Source organism: Aethalodelphis obliquidens, unplaced genomic scaffold (assembly GCF_003676395.1).
Source record: "Aethalodelphis obliquidens isolate GAN/ISIS:26980383/991018 unplaced genomic scaffold, ASM367639v1 scaffold53, whole genome shotgun sequence".
Taxonomy (NCBI): domain Eukaryota; kingdom Metazoa; phylum Chordata; class Mammalia; order Artiodactyla; family Delphinidae; genus Aethalodelphis; species Aethalodelphis obliquidens.
This window is the reverse complement of record NW_020837997.1, coordinates 5,668,928-5,685,796: the sequence shown is the minus strand read 5'-3', so window position 1 is coordinate 5,685,796 and position 16,869 is coordinate 5,668,928. Positions and strand designations below refer to the sequence as shown.

Below are 16,869 nucleotides of genomic sequence, written 5' to 3'. Positions count from 1 at the left end.
ATCAGCATTGGCTGATGAGATGCTGGGCAAGCTTAGTTGGGTTGCGGGGGGAGGGGTGCAGGCATAGCTCCTGGGCCCATCTAGTAACCTGAGGCAGAGGCAAAGAAGCAGGGTTTTAATGCTGGGAGGTTGGGGGTCCCACAAGGCACAGACACTCTCTCCAGGACCAAATAAATAACAACTCCATTACTGTGAGGAGGTGAGGTCTGGGGAGGGTGGTCACTGAGCTCTCCAAGGGCTGGCGGGTTAAGGGGCTGCAGCCTGTGAGGGGCCTCCTCGGTGGGTCTTGGCCTCCTGAGTGAATCTGGCCCCCAGAATCACTCACTCTCCGAACCGGAGTAGTCAGCCACGAGGGAGGAGCTGAGGCTGCAGGGCTGGGGTGTGTCCTGGGGGTTGGCTGCCTCCTGGGAGGAGCCTGGCAGGGGCTGGGGCCTGTCCTGACAGCTCTCCTCCTGCCCTGGTGGCCTACTGTTCTTGCATGTCTTGGCTGTCTCCTGAGAAGAGTCTCGGGGGGATGTGGGCCTGTCCTGGGCGGTCCCCTCCGGCACCCGTGGCTCCCCAGACTTGGGGGTCTCAGCTGTGTGCTGAGGGCTCTCTGGGACCTCCCGGGACCGCCGCCGCACAATGCCCAGGTGCCCCACGGTGATGGGGGAGCCCGTGGGAGCAGATCTGCGGTTCTGGGACAGCTTCTTCAGGACACTGCTGGCTTTGCTGCTGCTGGCGCCAGGTCCCGGGCTGGAGGGGAACCAGGAGCGGCTGATGATCTCTGTCCGCTTGAGTTTCTGCTTGTCCTCATATGCTGGGGATGGGGAGAGGGAGGGGGGAGGAGGAGGTCCAGAGCCGCCCTCTGCCCGAGCAGCCCCCCATCTCCCCCCACCCCGACCCCCTCGCCCCCTGGCCCCCACGCACAGTCTAGGGTGTGGAACTTGAGCAGGGCGGCCAGCCTGCGGTCATCCTCTGTCTCCGGCACCAGCGGGATGTCCAGGCTTGCCTTGGCCTGCAGGGCCTGGTCCCTCTCTTCCTCCTCCTGCATGGCTTTTTTCTTTTCCTGTGTTGGGGAGAAGGGGTTGGGGAGGGATGGTGGGTGTCAAAGCCGTGCCTCTTTGCCCTCTGAGCTGGAGGGGAGAATCCCTCCAGTGTTCAGGGTCTCAGTTTCCTTCTCTTCAAGCACATGCGAGGAAAAGGCCTCACACAGTGCTCGGGACATAGAATTTGTTCAACAGCAGGAGACACAATCATTAGTATGTGTACCACTGGGTTCTTCACTCATTCATTCTTTCCACAGATATTTACAGAATGTCTTTCTGGTGCCAGGCCTTGTTCTAGACACTAGGGACACAGCAGTGAGCAGACAAAATCTTTTGCCCTGGTGGAGCTGACATTCTAGTGGGTGAGCAAGACAAAGTGGTGAGGAGAGAAAGAATGCTGGGAAGAGGGTAGGAAATAGGCAGCAGGTTCAACTTTAAATGTGGTGTGCATGGTAGAGGGGAGAGTTAGGGACAGCATCCTGAGAAAATCATGTTTGAGAAAAGGTGTCTGAGTGAGGGAGCCATGTGGGTATCTGGTGGAGGGAACAGCCTGTGCAAAGGCCCTGAGGCAGAAGTGTGCTTGCCAGTGAGGCGGCCAATGTGGCTACAGCAGAATGAGCAAGGGAAAGGTGGAGATGGGGGTAAGGAGGGGAAGGGGAGGATCATTTGGGCCTGGTGGGCCAAGGGGAGGACTCTGGCCATTGGGAGCCACGGAGGGTTTTGAGCATAGCAGGGATGTAATCCCACTCAGGCGCTCACTGGCGGCCCCTGGTGGCTGTGAGGGGAACAGCCTGTGGGACACAGGGCATGAGCCCCTGGAGACCAGGGTGGAGGGACTGTGCTGGTCCAGGCAGGAGATGATGGAGGCTGGGAAGTGGTCAGAGCCTGCCAGAATTTGCTGACAGATGGGGAGAGGGGAGTGGTGGTTATAACAAGAGGAACCAAGGCTGACTCTGGGCTTTATGGGCTGAGTGTCCGGAAGGACAGAGATGCTTCCATTACTGAGAAGGGGAGGATGCAGGCAGGGCAGGTTAGGGACTGATGGGGCTCCTTGGGATGTTACGTTTGAGGGTCCTTAGACCCCATTCGGGGATGCCCACAAGGCAGGGGACACCAGCTCTGGGCAGAGGCCTGGCCAGAGAGATACACTTTCAGTAACAAATAATTAGTAAGAAAACCCACAATTTTACTCCTAATAATAACAACCACAGGATGATCAGAGAAGGTGATGTGAAAAAATGGGAGTGGCAAGATGATGAATACGGAGCTTGTGCCTTGTGGGGTCGCCCGGGATGCTCCTGCCCGGGCTCTGTTTGCAGGCTCCAGGGGTGTAAGCTGCCCCGCAAAGCGAGGCAAGAGGCAAAAGTTCTCATGTTCCCAAAGGACGTTCCACTGCCCTGTCGGATGCCCGCGAGGGTAAAAAACCCATGTCTATTATACTCCTCTGACCCCAGACCCCCACTCCCTGTGACTTAGCTCCACTGAGTATTTTTGGCACAATTGTAGTAGCCATTGTGTCACTGACAGCAACGCCCTAGGGTGTCCTCCAGCTACGACCCTGTGCCCCTGGGGTCGGGAGTCTGCGTTTGCACCTGCGCCCTCAGTGGCTCTACAAGCAGGTACAGGTGTCTGGCCCAAGCATTTACATGTTGAGATAGGCATTATACATTTTATAGGTAATTTCCTTTTTTATCTCTAGGGATTTGACTCTAGGGATGATTGTGGAAATTACGTGGGGGTGGGTTGTCAAACTATGGATTTTGTTTCAGGACAGCTGAGCGGGCCCATGAAATATGTTAGGAGCTGATCGGTGCCCTCCTGGGCCTCTGCCTGCCCCGGCCACGGGGGGGTGTCGGGACTCACTTGTGCCCCAGCTTGAGGATTTCTTCCCTTTGAGAGTCTGCTGTGAGGGCCAGAGTCCCCAGGGGAAGGGGCCACATGCTTAATAGTAGCTGCTGGGCTAGATGCCTCCGTGGGCGCTGTGATGTGGGGATGTGGTGGTGAATGGGGAAACCGCGGGTGAAATGACCTGCCTATAGCTAGGATGTGGTAGGGAGTGGGCTGGACCTGGGTCTCAGCCTGCTTTTTGATCTCCTCGCTGCACTGCTGGTGATGCCAGGCCACCCCCGCCTGCCCGGGGTCCTGACTCCGGGCCGGAGCCCTGCTCACCCGGAACCTTTTCCGCAGCATGCTGTTGAGGGCGAAGTCGTCCTTCCAGGCGCTCTGGGCCTCCTGGATGTGGCTCAGGGTGGGGAGGGCCTTCTTGAGCGTGCTCCGGTCGGCCTCACCGTGCTCCAGTCGGAACATGGCATCTGTCTCCAGCTTCTGCTTCTTCTCGTGCTCTGCGAGAGTGAGAGCGGGGCTGGGCCTTCAAGGCCCTGGCTCGGGGCTGGGCTCAGGGCTGGCAGTGGGCTCGGAGCCCACGTTGGGCGCTCACCTGTCGTCAGCACCTGCTCGTTGTCTGCCATGTCCCAGCGCTCCTCCTTGCGCTGGGCGCCGCTCACGATCACGTAGTCGCAGTTGGCGGGGTCTGTCTGCATCTCGATGTAGTTGACGCAGAGGTGGCATTTCATTCGGAACCTGGCAGGGCGGAGGGTGATGGGTTAGAGTCAGGACACTGTGGCCCGCTTCCTTCCATCCGTGCGTGTCATCAACTAGTGTTCACGGAGCACCTGCTACATGCTGGGCTCCATGTCTGGGGGACAGCCGTGGGTGAGACAGATATGGTTCCTTCACCCCGGCACTGACCTTCTGTCTGGAGTTTGTTCACTTGTTCATCCATCCATTCATTTGTTTGTTCGTTCATTCATTCAACAAACCCTCCTGAGGGGACGGAGCAGAGCCTGCGGGGCCTTGTGGGCCACGGGGAGGACTCAGGCTTTTACTCTGAAGAAGGTGGGAACCATGAAGGGTTCTAGGCAGGATGTGCCCTGACAGACCATGATGGTTTCCAGGAGACCTCCCAGGGAATAATCATCAGGCAGAGGGTAGAAACTTCCCTCTGACTCAGACTCCTTTGTAGCCCCCTCACCCTGCCGCCCACCAGGCTGCCTCTACCTGTAGATCGGGGTCGTGTAGTAATTGCCAACCTTCTTCTTTTCTGCATTGTAACGAACACCTAGGAGGAGAGGGAGAGAATGAGGCTAGGGCTCAGGCCACCCTCAGCGTCTTTTCCTGGGGTGGGGAGCAGATGGGGGTGGTATTTTACTCCCCTGCAGGGGAGACACCTCTGGAGGACACTGAAATTCAAGCACAAAAGAGCCATGTCTAGGCTGCGGGATGGGTGCTCAGGCCACAGAGGAGGGTGGGCTGGATGGAGCCAGAGGGCCTGGGTTCAAACCCTGGCGCCACCCCACTGGCTGTGCGACCTTAGGCCAGCTGCCCTGGCCGTCTGGCCTCAGGTTCCCCATCGATTGGATAGGGATGCCTATGACGCCTACCGCACAGGGCTGGTGTGAGAACTGCAGAAGCTATTAATACCCACGGATCGCTCAACACTGGGCCAGGTGCTCAGCAAGCATGCAAGAAGGGTTGGCTTTTGGGAATTCCCTCCCTGTCGGTCCAGTGGTTAGGACTCCGTGCTTTCACTGCCGGGGCCCAGGTTCAATCCCTGGTCGGGGAACTAAAATCCCACAAACTGTGGGGTGTGGCCAAAAAAAAAAAAAAGGTTGGCTTTTATTATTTTTCTAGAGAATCCAGGTTTTTTGTTCCTTTTTCACTAATTAGATGGTATATTCTTGACTCTTATCTTGCTTACTGAGTGAAAAAAGCTTAAACTAGAAAAACAGAGCTTGGGGGGGTTGGTGGTGTGGCCTGGCCGGCTGTTCCTTTTCTGGGGGGCTGCTTCTGTTCACGGCCCTGAGGTTGACCCATGTGTGGCGTCAGGCTGCGCCCTGCTCTTTGTCGCCTGAGCGCCTGGAGGCCTTTGGGGCAGATGCCCCTTGCTGGGTCTGATGAAGGGGATGTGTTGGGGGGAGTCATTCCACTTCAGCAGTGGGGTGGCCTGGCCCCTCTTTCTTGCACTGGACCCTCCTGCCGAGAGCTGCCGGCTCCTGTTTACAGAGCGAGCTGCTGCCCTGGGCCAGGCGCCGTGGGAAGGGCGGAGGATCCCTGTACTATAGTGGAGGAAACGGAAGCCAGGAGGGTCGAGTCACCTGCCGCAGGCCTCAGGGCTGCTGAGCAGGGCCACGGACCCATGTCTGTCCATCCATCTGCGCACCTGTGGGCACGATCAGGGGTCTGAATGCTCACGGTAACAGTAAGGGTAGTGGCAGCAGCAGGTTGAGTTTACGAGCCCTCGCACATGCCACATGCTGTGCACTAAGCACTTTATTTTTTATTTATTTTTGGCGGCGCTGTGCGGCTTCTGGGATCTTAGTTCCCCAACCAGGGATCGAACCCACGCCCCCTGCAGTGGAAAGCGCAGAGTCCTAACCACTGGACCGTCAGGGAATTCCTTGCACTAAGCACTTTATATGCCACACAGGCGGGCACTCATACCACCTGAATTTCACAGATGGGTAACTCGAGGTGCATGGTGGCTCAGTCGCCTGCCAAGGGTCACCAGCTAGGAAGTGGCAGAGATGGGATTTGAACCCAGAGCCTCCTAACCGCTCTGCCATGAGGCATCCACAGCCCACCAGGCACTTGAGCCCACTGTCCCCTACTCGACTCCTGACCGGGACCCCCGCGGGGACGGTCTCTCACGGTGCCCAGCAGTTAAGGGGCTCGCTGGCTGTGCGGCTGAATGGTGGGGGTCAGGGTGGGGAGCAGGGGAGCGGGCGGAAGCTCACCCATGCCGATGTGATTCTTGCAGCCGTCACACCAGATGTTATAGGGCATCTCAAATCTACACAAACAGAGAACAGCTCATTTGTCCCCGTCCACGTGGGCTCTCCCAGGATCTCCAGGTCAGCGACTCTGGCTGCAGTCACATTGCAAAGGGCGTGCAAGTGGGAGGGTAAAGAACGGTGGTCATTCCTGCAACCAGGCCAGGCCCATCACGTGGCTCTCTGGCCAGCTGACCCCGTCTGGGCGAGCGTCTCTGCTGGGTGCTGCCCTGTCTTCCATATCCCACCACGTCAGCTACACAGGTTTCCAAGCAGAGGAGGAAGCAGGCTTCAGGGAGCACTGGTGTTTGATTCCAGTTTAGCTAAGTTGTTGCAGTGACACCGGGTTTTTTTTTTTTTTAATACATTTATTTATTTACTTTTAGCTGCGTTGGGTCTTCATTGCTGCGGATGGGCTTTCTCTAGTTGCGGCGAGCGGGGGCCACTCTTCATTGTGGTGCGCGGGCTTCTCACCGCGGTGGCTCCTCTTGTTGCCAAGCACAGGCTCAGTAGTTGTGGCTCACGGGCTTAGCTGCTCTGCGGCATGTGGGATCTTCCCGGACCAGGGCTTGAACCCGGGTCCCCTGCATTGGCAGGTGGATTCTTAACCACTGCCCCACCAGGGAAGTCCCTGGGTTTCTTTCATCCAGTTCTATTTGCAACGTGCAATTCTGGTAAATTTCCATTAACAGCAGTAATGGAGCTTCTCTTTTAAAACAGAACCATTAAGTAATGAATAATGAGCTGAATTTAAGACACTGTACAGGTGAGATGAGGGCTTGGCAAACAGAAAGAAGGCAGGGCGGGTGGCTGGCTCTGGAGTGTGGAGGCATGGCGGGAGTTGGAGGTGACCTTCAGCTCTGTGACTCTTGGGGCCACTGCTGAGATTTGCATCTTGACTACTTTTCCATAGATGTTCCTGCCTCTGACGGTTTTGTCACTGGATGCTCTGCTCAGGCCCAGGGTGGACCCCAGAGGCTGAGGGCAGAGTTCATGAGGCAGAGAAGGAGGCAGAGAGGGGCTTCTGCTTCCCGCCACGGCTGACCCACAGGGTGCTGGCCAGAAATACGAGGAGAACCCCGGAATAGCCAGAGGAGAACCCCGGAACAGCCATCGTCCTGGCTTGACTGCAGCAATGGCTGTGATTCTTTATCCTCCCCATGTCCGTGCCCTTTGCAAGATGACTCTGCAGCCATTCCTGTCAAGAGGTGGAGTGTGTTGCCCACCCCCTCCCTGCATCATGACTTGCTTTGGGGAATCAATGAGACAGAAGTGACAGGGTACCAGCTCAGGGTCTCTGCCTCGAGAAGCCTTGCATGCCTCTGCTGGCTCTCTTTTGGAACCCGGCTGCTGCTGTGTGAACAAGCCCAGATTAGCCAGCTGGAGGATGAGACTTGGAACACAGCCCAGTCATACCAACCAAAGCCATGCTGGACCAGCCAGTCCCCAGCCAGGCAACCCCCAAACATGTGAGACAGCCCAGCCCAGGTCAGCCAAGACCAGCCAGGGGCAGCAGAGGCATCCAGCTGAGCTGCAGACTCGTGAACAACACGAGTGCTTAACATGTGCTTATCGTTTTGTTATGCAGCAATGGCTGACTGATACAGCAACTTTCTGCTTTATGGAATTAAGACCCTGCAGCACTGGGCAAAATCAGGGGGTGCTGAACGCTCCTTGAGGTTGACACCAGGTGGCACAAAGGGCAGGGGTCCTCAGGTGATGCCAGGGCCTTACCTGATGATGAGGATGCCCTGGGACAGCTTCCGAGCCCGCTCCCGAAGAGGGTGGCTGTTATGGTATCTGTTGAGTGAGCCATGCTGTGTGGAAAGGAAGAGGGAGCAGATTAGCACTGCTGAGCTGGGGGAGCTCAGGCCCTCTCTCACAGGCCGAGAGAGGCCTCATTCTTATGTCCTGCTGGGAGTGTTAACAGCAAAATGGGAGGCACTTAGGCGTTGGTGAAGCAAGTAGGCTTGGAATCAGGAAAACAGGAGTCTGCATCTTACCTCTCCCATTTAGGAGCTAAAAGAGCTGTGTGACCCTGGGCAGTGACCTCACCTTTTGCCTTCCACAGCCCTATGAGTCAACTGGGGACGAGGATCATAATAATTACCTCCAGGTGTTGTGGGATCAGGTGAGATGACAAGACCAGCAAACCTCTGCTGGGTACTTTAAGTGTGTCATCTCACTTTAATCCCTCAACGTTTCTGGGAGGTCACGTTGTTTTGTTTCCCCTTTGGACCTATGGGGAGACTCTGGTGTAGAAAGACCGAGTCATGTGCAGGGGACCACATAGCTGGGACATGATGATTCATTTACTGGCCCCTTACTGAGCGCCCATAGTGTGGGGACACAGATGCAAAGAGACAGATGAACATCCCTGCCCTTGAGGTGCGGACGTTCTAGAGGGGGAGATGGGGGGCTTCCCTGGTGGTGCAGTGGTTAGGAATCCACCTGCCAATGCGGGGGACACGGGTTCAGGCCCTGGTCTGGGAAGATCCCACATGCCGCAGAGCAACTACGCCCGTGCGCCACAACTACTGAGCCTGCGAGCCACAACTACTGAGGCCCACATGCCTAGAGTCCATGCTCCGCAACAAGAGAAGCCACCGCAAAGAGAGGCCCACACGCTGCGACAAAGAGTACCTCCCGCTCGCTGCAACTAGAGAAAGCCCGTGTGCAGCAACGGAGACCCAATGCAGCCAAAAATAAAGAAATAAAATAAATAAATAGAGGGGGAGATGGATAATAGGCAAATAAATGGGTGACGCATTGAGGAGTTAAGAAGGCTACGGAGAGAAATAAAGCACTAGGTCATGCGATAGAGAACGAGAGGGTGGTCAGGGAGGCCCTCTGTGAGGAGAGACCTAAAGGAAGGAAAGGAGTCTTGGGGTCAGAGGGAGGGAGAGGTTCCAGGCAGAGGGAACAATGAGGAGGCCAGACGAGCTGGAGCTGGGAGGGTGAGGGGATCTGACCCAGAGGCCGTGTGTGGGACCTCATCCTGGACTCCACTGGAAACACACCACACCTGACACTGGGCATGCTGGTGTTTACATGGGTCACTGACCAGGGTCACACTGACCACCTGGGAGGGAAGGCTGCCCCAAGACTCAGGTGACAAGCGCAAGGCAGGGAGACCTCGGGGGCCGCCCGGGCTTCTGCAGCTGTGGTTCTGACTCCAGGAGGGGATGAAGAGCGTGGGGCCCCTACCCGGCGGGGTTGCTATGCTATCGTGGACACGGAGAAGGAAGCCTGCCCCTTACCTTTGTAGGGTTGAAATCCGGAGGGTAGTACTTGTTTACGCCTTTCCTTTCACCCTGGAAAGCAGAAGAGAGACGTGAGTCAGAGAGGGTCCTACAGGAGACCTACTTGTGCAGCCTTGAGGGACGAGACCTGGACAAGGAAGACAGGGATATCCTGGAGGATGGCCCAGGGCTCTGTGTCCCATCGAGGACTGGTGACTTGGGGGAAAAAGCCCCACTGTTGGGAATTCCCCGGCGGTCCACTGGTTAGGACTCAGCGCTTTTACTGCCGTGGCCTGGGTTCAGTCCCCGGTCAGGGAACTAAGATCCGGCAAGCTGAGCGGCTCAGCCAGAGAAAAACAAACAAACAAAACAAACCCCACTGTCGTCGCTGTGGAAAATTCCGCAAGGGTTAGACTCTCCTAGAGAAATGGCTTTCACAGTTATTTTGGGACTGTGACTTAAGGTAAGACATATTTAACCCCAAATACACAAGCACATGTTTCAGGAAAGAATGCTCACCCAGCTGTGAATCTCTCTTTTAAATGCTGACAGCCAACTGCTGAATTGACTTATTGACTTAACGATCCACTGAAGCAGTGGGTCTCAAACTTGGCTGCATGTTACAACTACCCGAGGAGTTTCTAAAATACTGATGCCTGGGACCCACGCCCAGAGGTTCTCCTGACAGAGGACCTGCTCTAGGGCATGGTGCCTGGACACAGGGCTTTTCCAAAGCAACCCCAGAAAACACGTGTGTATACACATCCCTGTACATACAGGTCCATTCACAATAGCCAAATGGTGGAAACAACCCAAGTGTCCATCAGTGGATGAAAGGATAAACAAAACGTGGTCTATCCATATAATGGGATATTATTCAGCCATAAAAAGGAAGGAAGCTCTGATATATGCTGTAATGTGGGTAAACCCCGAAAAAATCATGCTAAGTGAAAGAAGCTGGATACAAAGGGACACATGGTACATGATTCCATTGATATGAAATGTCCAGAATGGACAAATCTACAGAGGCAGGAAACAGACTGGTGGTTGCCAGGGGCTGGGGTGGGGGAACGGGAGTGACTGCTGTTGGTTATAGGGTTTCCTTTTGGGGTGATGGAAATGTTTTGGAACTAGACAGAGGTGGTCATTGCAAAATATTGTGAATGTACTAAATGCCACTGAATCATACGTTTTAAAATGTTAGTTTTATGTTATGTGAATTCCACCTCATTAAGAAAAAAAAAAACCAGGAAAAAAAAGAAAAAAGCCCCCTGGGTGATTTCAGTACACAGCAAAGTTTGAAAACCACTGCACCCGAAGACCATGATCCAGAGTTTCAAAATACCTGAGAGCTTGGGCTCAGGGGTGGGGAAGGAGACTTTTAGGGGAGGGAAAGGGCTATTCAGGGGACACCTTCCCTTCACCTAAAGATCAGAAGAGAAACCCAATGAGCACAGCCTGTCTACTCACCATCTTGGAAGCTGCCTACTGGTCCTCAGCTGCCACTCAGCCAATCTGAAAAGACGATGAGACACTGCTTTGCCGACTCACTGCCCAGTGCCAGCCTCCTGGACAGCCTGGCAGACAGTCGCGGCTTCTCTGTGAAGATGCGGTGGGCTGTGTGTGGTGGTGGCGGCGGCTCAGATGATCCTCTCCGCAGGTGTAGGAGGCATCCAAGGAGCGGCGTTTGTCTGTCTGGAAAGGGAGTGTCCTGTCCACTCTCCATCCAACATATATTTCCCAGCTGACACTTCTCATCCCTCCATGGCCCCCATCATCGCTCACCTGGACGAGTACAGTCACCTCCTCCCTAGGCTCCTGGCTCTGCCCTTGACTCTCACGGTCTGTTCTCCTCGTAACGGCTAGAAGGATCTGTGAAAATATAAATCTGAACTATCACTTTCCTGCTTAAACCCCTCCAGTGATTCCCATCGCTTTGAGAATCAAGTCAAACCCCTCCCCACGGCCTATGGGGCCCCTGCCTGCCTCTCCGAGCCCACCTTTTACCCCTCTCCCTCTCCCTCGCTGTTTCAGTCACACTGGCTTCCTGGCTGCCTTCGAAAGCTAAGCAGGTGCAGGCCAACTGCCTTGAACGCTGCTAAACACCTACAACACACAGGATAACACCCACAAGTGTTCTTTCTCACAGGTCTCAGCTAAAACATCACCCCTGTCAGAGGCCTCGTCTGATCACCTGATCTAAAGTCACTTCTTCCCTGGAGCTTCCACCACATCACCCTGTGTCTGTTTACTTGTTTACAGTCTGTCTCCTCCGCCAGGGGCCACCGTGCTACGTCTCCGGCACCCAGGACAGCTCCTGATAAATGCTGACTTCATCAACCTCTGATAACTGACTGAGGTTCCATAAGACTCAGTGTGGGTGACACAGAGACACTGGGAATTTGGGGTTAGCAGATGCAAACTATTACATATAGAATGGATAAACAACAAGGTCCTACTGTATAGCACAGAGAACTATATTCAATATTCTAAGATAAACCATAATGGAAAAGAATATTAAAAAAAGAACATATATATATATGTTTAACTGAATCACTTTGCTGAACAGCAGCAATTAACACAACATTTTATGTTTTTTTTTTTTTTTTTTTTTTTTTTTTGTGGTACGCGGGCCTCTCACTGCTGTGGCCTCTCCCGTTGCGGAGCACAGGCTCTGGACGCGCAGGCTCAGTGGCCATGGCTCACGGGCCCAGCCACTCCGCGGCATGTGGGATCTTCCCGGACCGGGGCATGAACCCGTGTCCCCTGCATCGGCAGGCGGACTCTCAACCACTGCGCCACCAGGGAAGCCCTAACACAACATTTTAAATCAACTGTATTTCAATTAAAAAAATTAAAAAAAAAATTAAAAAAAAAGAGAGACACTATGAGGGACTAAAGCGTAGTCCAGAATGGGGATTGGCAGATTTTCTCGATTGAGGGCCAGAATTTCTGTCCCAACAGCTCAACTTGGCTCAACTCTGCTGTCACTGCTAGAAAGCAGCCATAGACAATATGTAAATGAACGGGTGTGGCTGCATTCCAACAAAACTTTATTTGTGGACCCTGAAATTTCAATTTCACATGATTGCCACATGTCACAAAATATTATTCTCCTTTTGATTTTTTCCCAACAATTTAAGAAGTTAAATCCATTCTTTGCTGGTGGGCTGTACAAAATCACGCAGTGGTCCGGTTTTGGCCTGTGAGTGTAGTTTGCTGGCTCCTTGTGCTCGAGTCAGGAAGTCTGTTTCTGCAAACTTAGCTGCGCGCTCTCTAATAGTTACTGTGTACTACCTGCTGCACAGAGTCCAACATCATTGCCCCATTTACTCTATACTATGTTAGTATTATCTCCAGTTGACGAACGAGGACGTGGGAGCTTAAGTAACGTGCCAGGGGTCAGAAGCTGATAGGAAGGCAGAGCCAGGGTGCAAAGCCCCAGATATAAAGTGTTCCACCATCCCCCCAAACTCCTCTCCACCTCGGATCCTCCACCTGTAAAGTGTGCCCCTGGACCAGATTTTCTTAAAGTCACTTCCAAACTAAAAATGCTTTTGCCAACAAAATAGCTAAGTGCCCACCCAAGCTTTGGGGGCACAGTTCCATGGGCTGGAATCCCTGCTCCATTCCTCACTAGCTGGGTAACCTTGGCCAATGTCTGAGCCTCCCTGAGCTTATATTTCCTCACCTGTAAAGAGTGGATGACGGCAAGAGGACTTTCTGGAGTTGCTGTAAATGAAATAACATACAAACATGGGTAATGCTTGCACAGAGTAAGTACTCCACTTACAGGAGTTGGGGGTCTTACCGTGGTTTTATCACCCCAGTGAGTGGTACAGGTGGGGCTACAGGGTGGATGTATAGAAATCTCTGGTCCTTGGTGTCAAGAATAATGATAAACCCCCCTGGCTCAGGGCATAATGCTTGGGCTTGGATCCCGACTCTGCTTTGCTTGCTAGCGGCTTGACTTTGGGCAAACTGCTTCTCTCTCTGAGCCTGTTATCTTATTTGTAATATGGGGTTTATACAAGTATCAACCTGATGAGGTTGCTGTCAAGACTCAGTGAGTTAAAGTATCTGGAAGAGCGCCTGATGCTGAGTTAAACGTTTGTAGTTCTGATTATTTCCGTTTTACAAGCATCATTTAAAAAAATCTTCACCAAGACCCAAAGAAATACGGGCTTACTGTCCCATTTTCCAGATGAGGAAAACCTGAAGAGGTATAATATGGGCTAGGGTCAGGTCTGGGGTCGCAGCTAGGGCCCGGGGTTTTGTGTCGGGGGTCGCGGCTGGGGGGCGGGCAGCTCCGAGCATCGGGCCCACGTTCCCAGAGCCCCGCGGCCCCCGGCGCGTTCGACCCCATAGGGCGGCTCCGAGGCCGGGTGAAGCAGTGGACGGACCCCCAGCCGTACCGGGCCTAGCCGCCCCTCTGCCCGCCTGCACTTACCTGCCCTCCTCCTGACGTCACTCCGCGCCCGTCCCGGAAGTCCCTGCTGGGCGCGTAAGGGGGCGTGGCGCACTCCCCGCGTGACAGGGACGCCTGCGCGAGGCGGGGCGAGGCGGCAGCGCAGCGCTGACTGGCTGAATGTCGAACACGCCGCTCGCTCACAGCCGCCGGAGTGGACCAATCCGGGCCTGCCCTTCCCAACTGCGCGCACTACACGATGCCCCACCCTCGGCCCCGCCCACTTTGCCTGACCCAATCCAAGGACCGCCTTTCTGATGATGCTCTCCAGAGAGCGGGATTTCGCCAGCTGAAGCGGTGGAGCAAACTCCAGCTCCTGGGCCAAATCAAACCAGCCCCTTGTATTTGAATGGCTAGCGAGTTAACAAATGTTTTTAAATTTTTAAATGGTTGGGGGGGGGGAATCAAAAGAATAACATTTTATGACTTGTGAAAATCAAATGAAGTTCAAATTTTAGTGTCCGTGTATAAAATTTTATTGGAATCCATCTGCGCCCACTCATTTACCTGTCTGTAGCTGCTTTCCCACTACAGTGGCAGAATTGAATGGTTGTCACAGAGCGCCTATGGCTCATGGAACCTGAAAATGTACTGTCTGGCCGTTTACAGAAGTGGGTCAGCCCTTGTCTTAGAACCTTCAGATAAGCTGATTTTACCTTCTGCACAGGGCAATGGCTTTTGAATGTACTTTTGTGCCTTGTAGAGTTTAGCAAAATCTGTTTGTTCATTTGTTCGCTCAACAGCTGTTTACTAGGTGCCTGCTATATGTCAGGCCGTGGGGATTATGGAGCAAAAGACACACCCTTTTCTCACTGATGAGGCTGGCATGTCAACTGGAAGTTTATCGAAGACAGTGTGAAAAATGATGACACCGGTACTGCTACGATTGCTACTATTACTATACTATTTGGTGCCAGGCCCTGTTCTAAAGCTCTCATAAGCCAGATCTCGTGTAATCATAGTGCTGCCTATGGAGTGCTCACTACTCACCAGACATCATTCACCAGTGCTCACTATTGAATGAATCACCTCAGGGAATGCTGATTCCAGGAGATGGATACTCTATTGTTTTCATTTTACAAATGAAGAGACAGGCCCAGAGAGATTAAGCAATTGGCCCAAGGTCACACAGCTAGTGAAAGGTGGAGGATTTGTCTTACATCTGCTGACACTAAACCTTGTTCCTTTAACCTCTGAGCTACACTGCTTTGGGTTGTATGCATTAAACATAAGGGCTGTGGGAACCAGGAGGAATCTTTAACAAGGGTCGGGTGTTTGGGAGCGGGCACAAGTGAGGGTGAGCAAGACCCCTGTGATGGGTGACACCGGAGCTGGATAAAGAGAAGCCAGGCAGAGGAAGGGGGGGGCAGGGCAGAGGAATGCTCACAGATCCTGAGGAACAAGATGGAGCTGCACTCAAACCCCAGTAATCTTGCTTGCTACCTCTGAATTTTGGTTGAGTCCTTGTCTTGCACCTGAAAGAAGAGCTAGTGACAGAAAAGCCACAAAATACTCCCTTGTGAGTAATATTTTGGTGAGAAGTGTGAGAGCCCTGGGCTTTCAAGGGACGTGTAGAGCTTCACTCTTTTTTTAAAAAAAATCCTTTATTTATTTTTAATTTATTTTTGGCTGTGTTGGGTCTTTGTGGCTGTGCACGGGCTTTCTCTAATTGCAGCGAGTGGAGGCTACTCTTCGTTGAGGTGCACGGGCTTCTCAGGGCAGTGGCTTCTCTTGTTGTGGAGCACAGGCTCTAGGCGCACGGGCTTCAGTAGTTGTGGTGCGTGGGCTCAGTAGTCATGGCTCGTGAACTTAGTTGCTCCACAGAATATGGGATCTTCCCAGGCCAGGGCTTGAACCCGTGTCCCCTACATTGGCAGGTGGATTCTTAACCACTGCACCACTAGGGAAGTCCCGAGCCTCACTCTTATTACTCAAACACAGCTCAGGTGATGGAAACAAACGTCAGCCTGGGATACGAAGAGACTGTCTATAAAGATGCCAAGCGCAAGGCAGTTCCCGTGGGACCAAGGGAACTGGCTCAGGGAGAGGAAGACAATTAGACAGGCCGGGCAGGGTGACAGGAAGGGACCTGGATTCTAGCTCTTGGGGACCCTGACCAAGTCACATCACCTCTGTCTGCTTACCTGTAAAGTGGGATATCTCAGCCCTGCCCATGGGAACAAATGCAGTAAATGCCTACCAGTGCATTTGTAAAACAGTTTGAAGAGGAAGAGAGAAGCCAGTGGGCCGGGAAGGGCCTTCCAAGATCATGGTGTGTCTTTGGGGGACAAGAGCAGAATGACCAAGGAGGAGGAGACCTCTAAGCACCAGGAAGTTCTTTACATAAAACTGAAACCCACTTCCCTGCTATTGGCACCCACTATGTGGCCCTATTCCTAACTTCGGGGGCTACAGAGGACCGACCCCTCTTCCACGTGCCAGCCCTCCAGCTCCCTTCCACCTCTAAGAGTCTGTGGTTCAAGCCTACCTCTGTCTTCATGCCCCAATCACCAACCAGCTCAGAAAGCAGGCCCAATAGGTTAGACATTTTCTATTTAATCTGTGACTATGACCAAAACTATTTGGGGTGCCTGTCCAGCCCCCACCCCTACCTTTGTGTGAGAACGTCCAACCTCCAGAGGGTGCTGCAGCATTTCTATTTATGGCCACAGCTGATTGGATCAGGGGTATAGATTTAACCCAAGCTGGGCCAATGGGATTTTCTCCTGGCAATTTACAACTGGGATCCAGACATGCACAGGAATCTGCTTGTGGCTTAATCTGAGGACATAGAACTTTGGGACTTAGCCCAAAACTTAGCCACATAGAACTTTGGGACTTAGTGGGAAGCCATCTTTAGCCACGTGCAGAGAAAAGCAGAGATGAAAACCGTGTGGTGAGAAAGAGAGAGATAAAGAAATAGAGATAAAGAGGGAAAGAGAGAGAAAGAGAAAGGAATAGAGAGGCAGAGAAAGAAATAGAAAAACTTTCCTTATCCCTGAAGACCTTTCAGTTCTTAAGTGGCTTGATATATCCCTGTATCCCTAAAATAAACTCTCCTCTTTGACTAAGCTAATCTGAACAAGTTTCTCTTTCTTGCAAGCAAAAGAACTTTAACAATGTCTGTGTCTAAGATGCAGTGTTGGTATGTGGAATTTACAAACTCCAGATCGTTCACCTCATTTTTTGTGAAAACTGACACCAAGACTAGGGGGCCTCAAACAATTCATTCTGTAGATAGAACTGCAAAGTATGAAATAGCTATAGAATGATAAAAATGAAGTCCAAACCAAATGAATCAT

The 16,869-nt window shown here is 53.0% G+C and overlaps 1 protein-coding gene across 3 annotated transcripts; it reads right to left on the bottom strand.

Moving 5' to 3' along the window:
- Window positions 1-100: 100 nt before the first annotated feature.
- Window positions 101-13,612, bottom strand: YJU2B (YJU2 splicing factor homolog B). Of its 3 annotated transcripts, XM_027084939.1 has the most exons (12): window positions 13,550-13,612; window positions 12,791-12,831; window positions 10,885-10,971; window positions 10,570-10,794; window positions 9,118-9,171; window positions 7,592-7,674; window positions 5,822-5,877; window positions 4,086-4,146; window positions 3,466-3,608; window positions 3,198-3,370; window positions 910-1,048; window positions 101-799 (listed from the first exon to the last, which is right to left on the bottom strand). In XM_027084939.1, the coding sequence occupies exons 4-12, from the start codon at window positions 10,570-10,572 to the stop codon at window positions 318-320; spliced, it is 1,194 nt and encodes a 397-aa protein (XP_026940740.1). In that variant the 5' UTR covers window positions 10,573-10,794; window positions 10,885-10,971; window positions 12,791-12,831; window positions 13,550-13,612; the 3' UTR covers window positions 101-317. The 3 variants fall into 3 exon arrangements, with proteins under 3 accessions (XP_026940740.1, XP_026940742.1, XP_026940741.1); XM_027084941.1 differs by lacking the exon at window positions 12,791-12,831 and having other exon boundaries at window positions 13,550-13,579; XM_027084940.1 differs by lacking the exon at window positions 13,550-13,612 and having other exon boundaries at window positions 12,791-13,472.
- Between the last annotated feature and the right edge of the window lie 3,257 nt (window positions 13,613-16,869).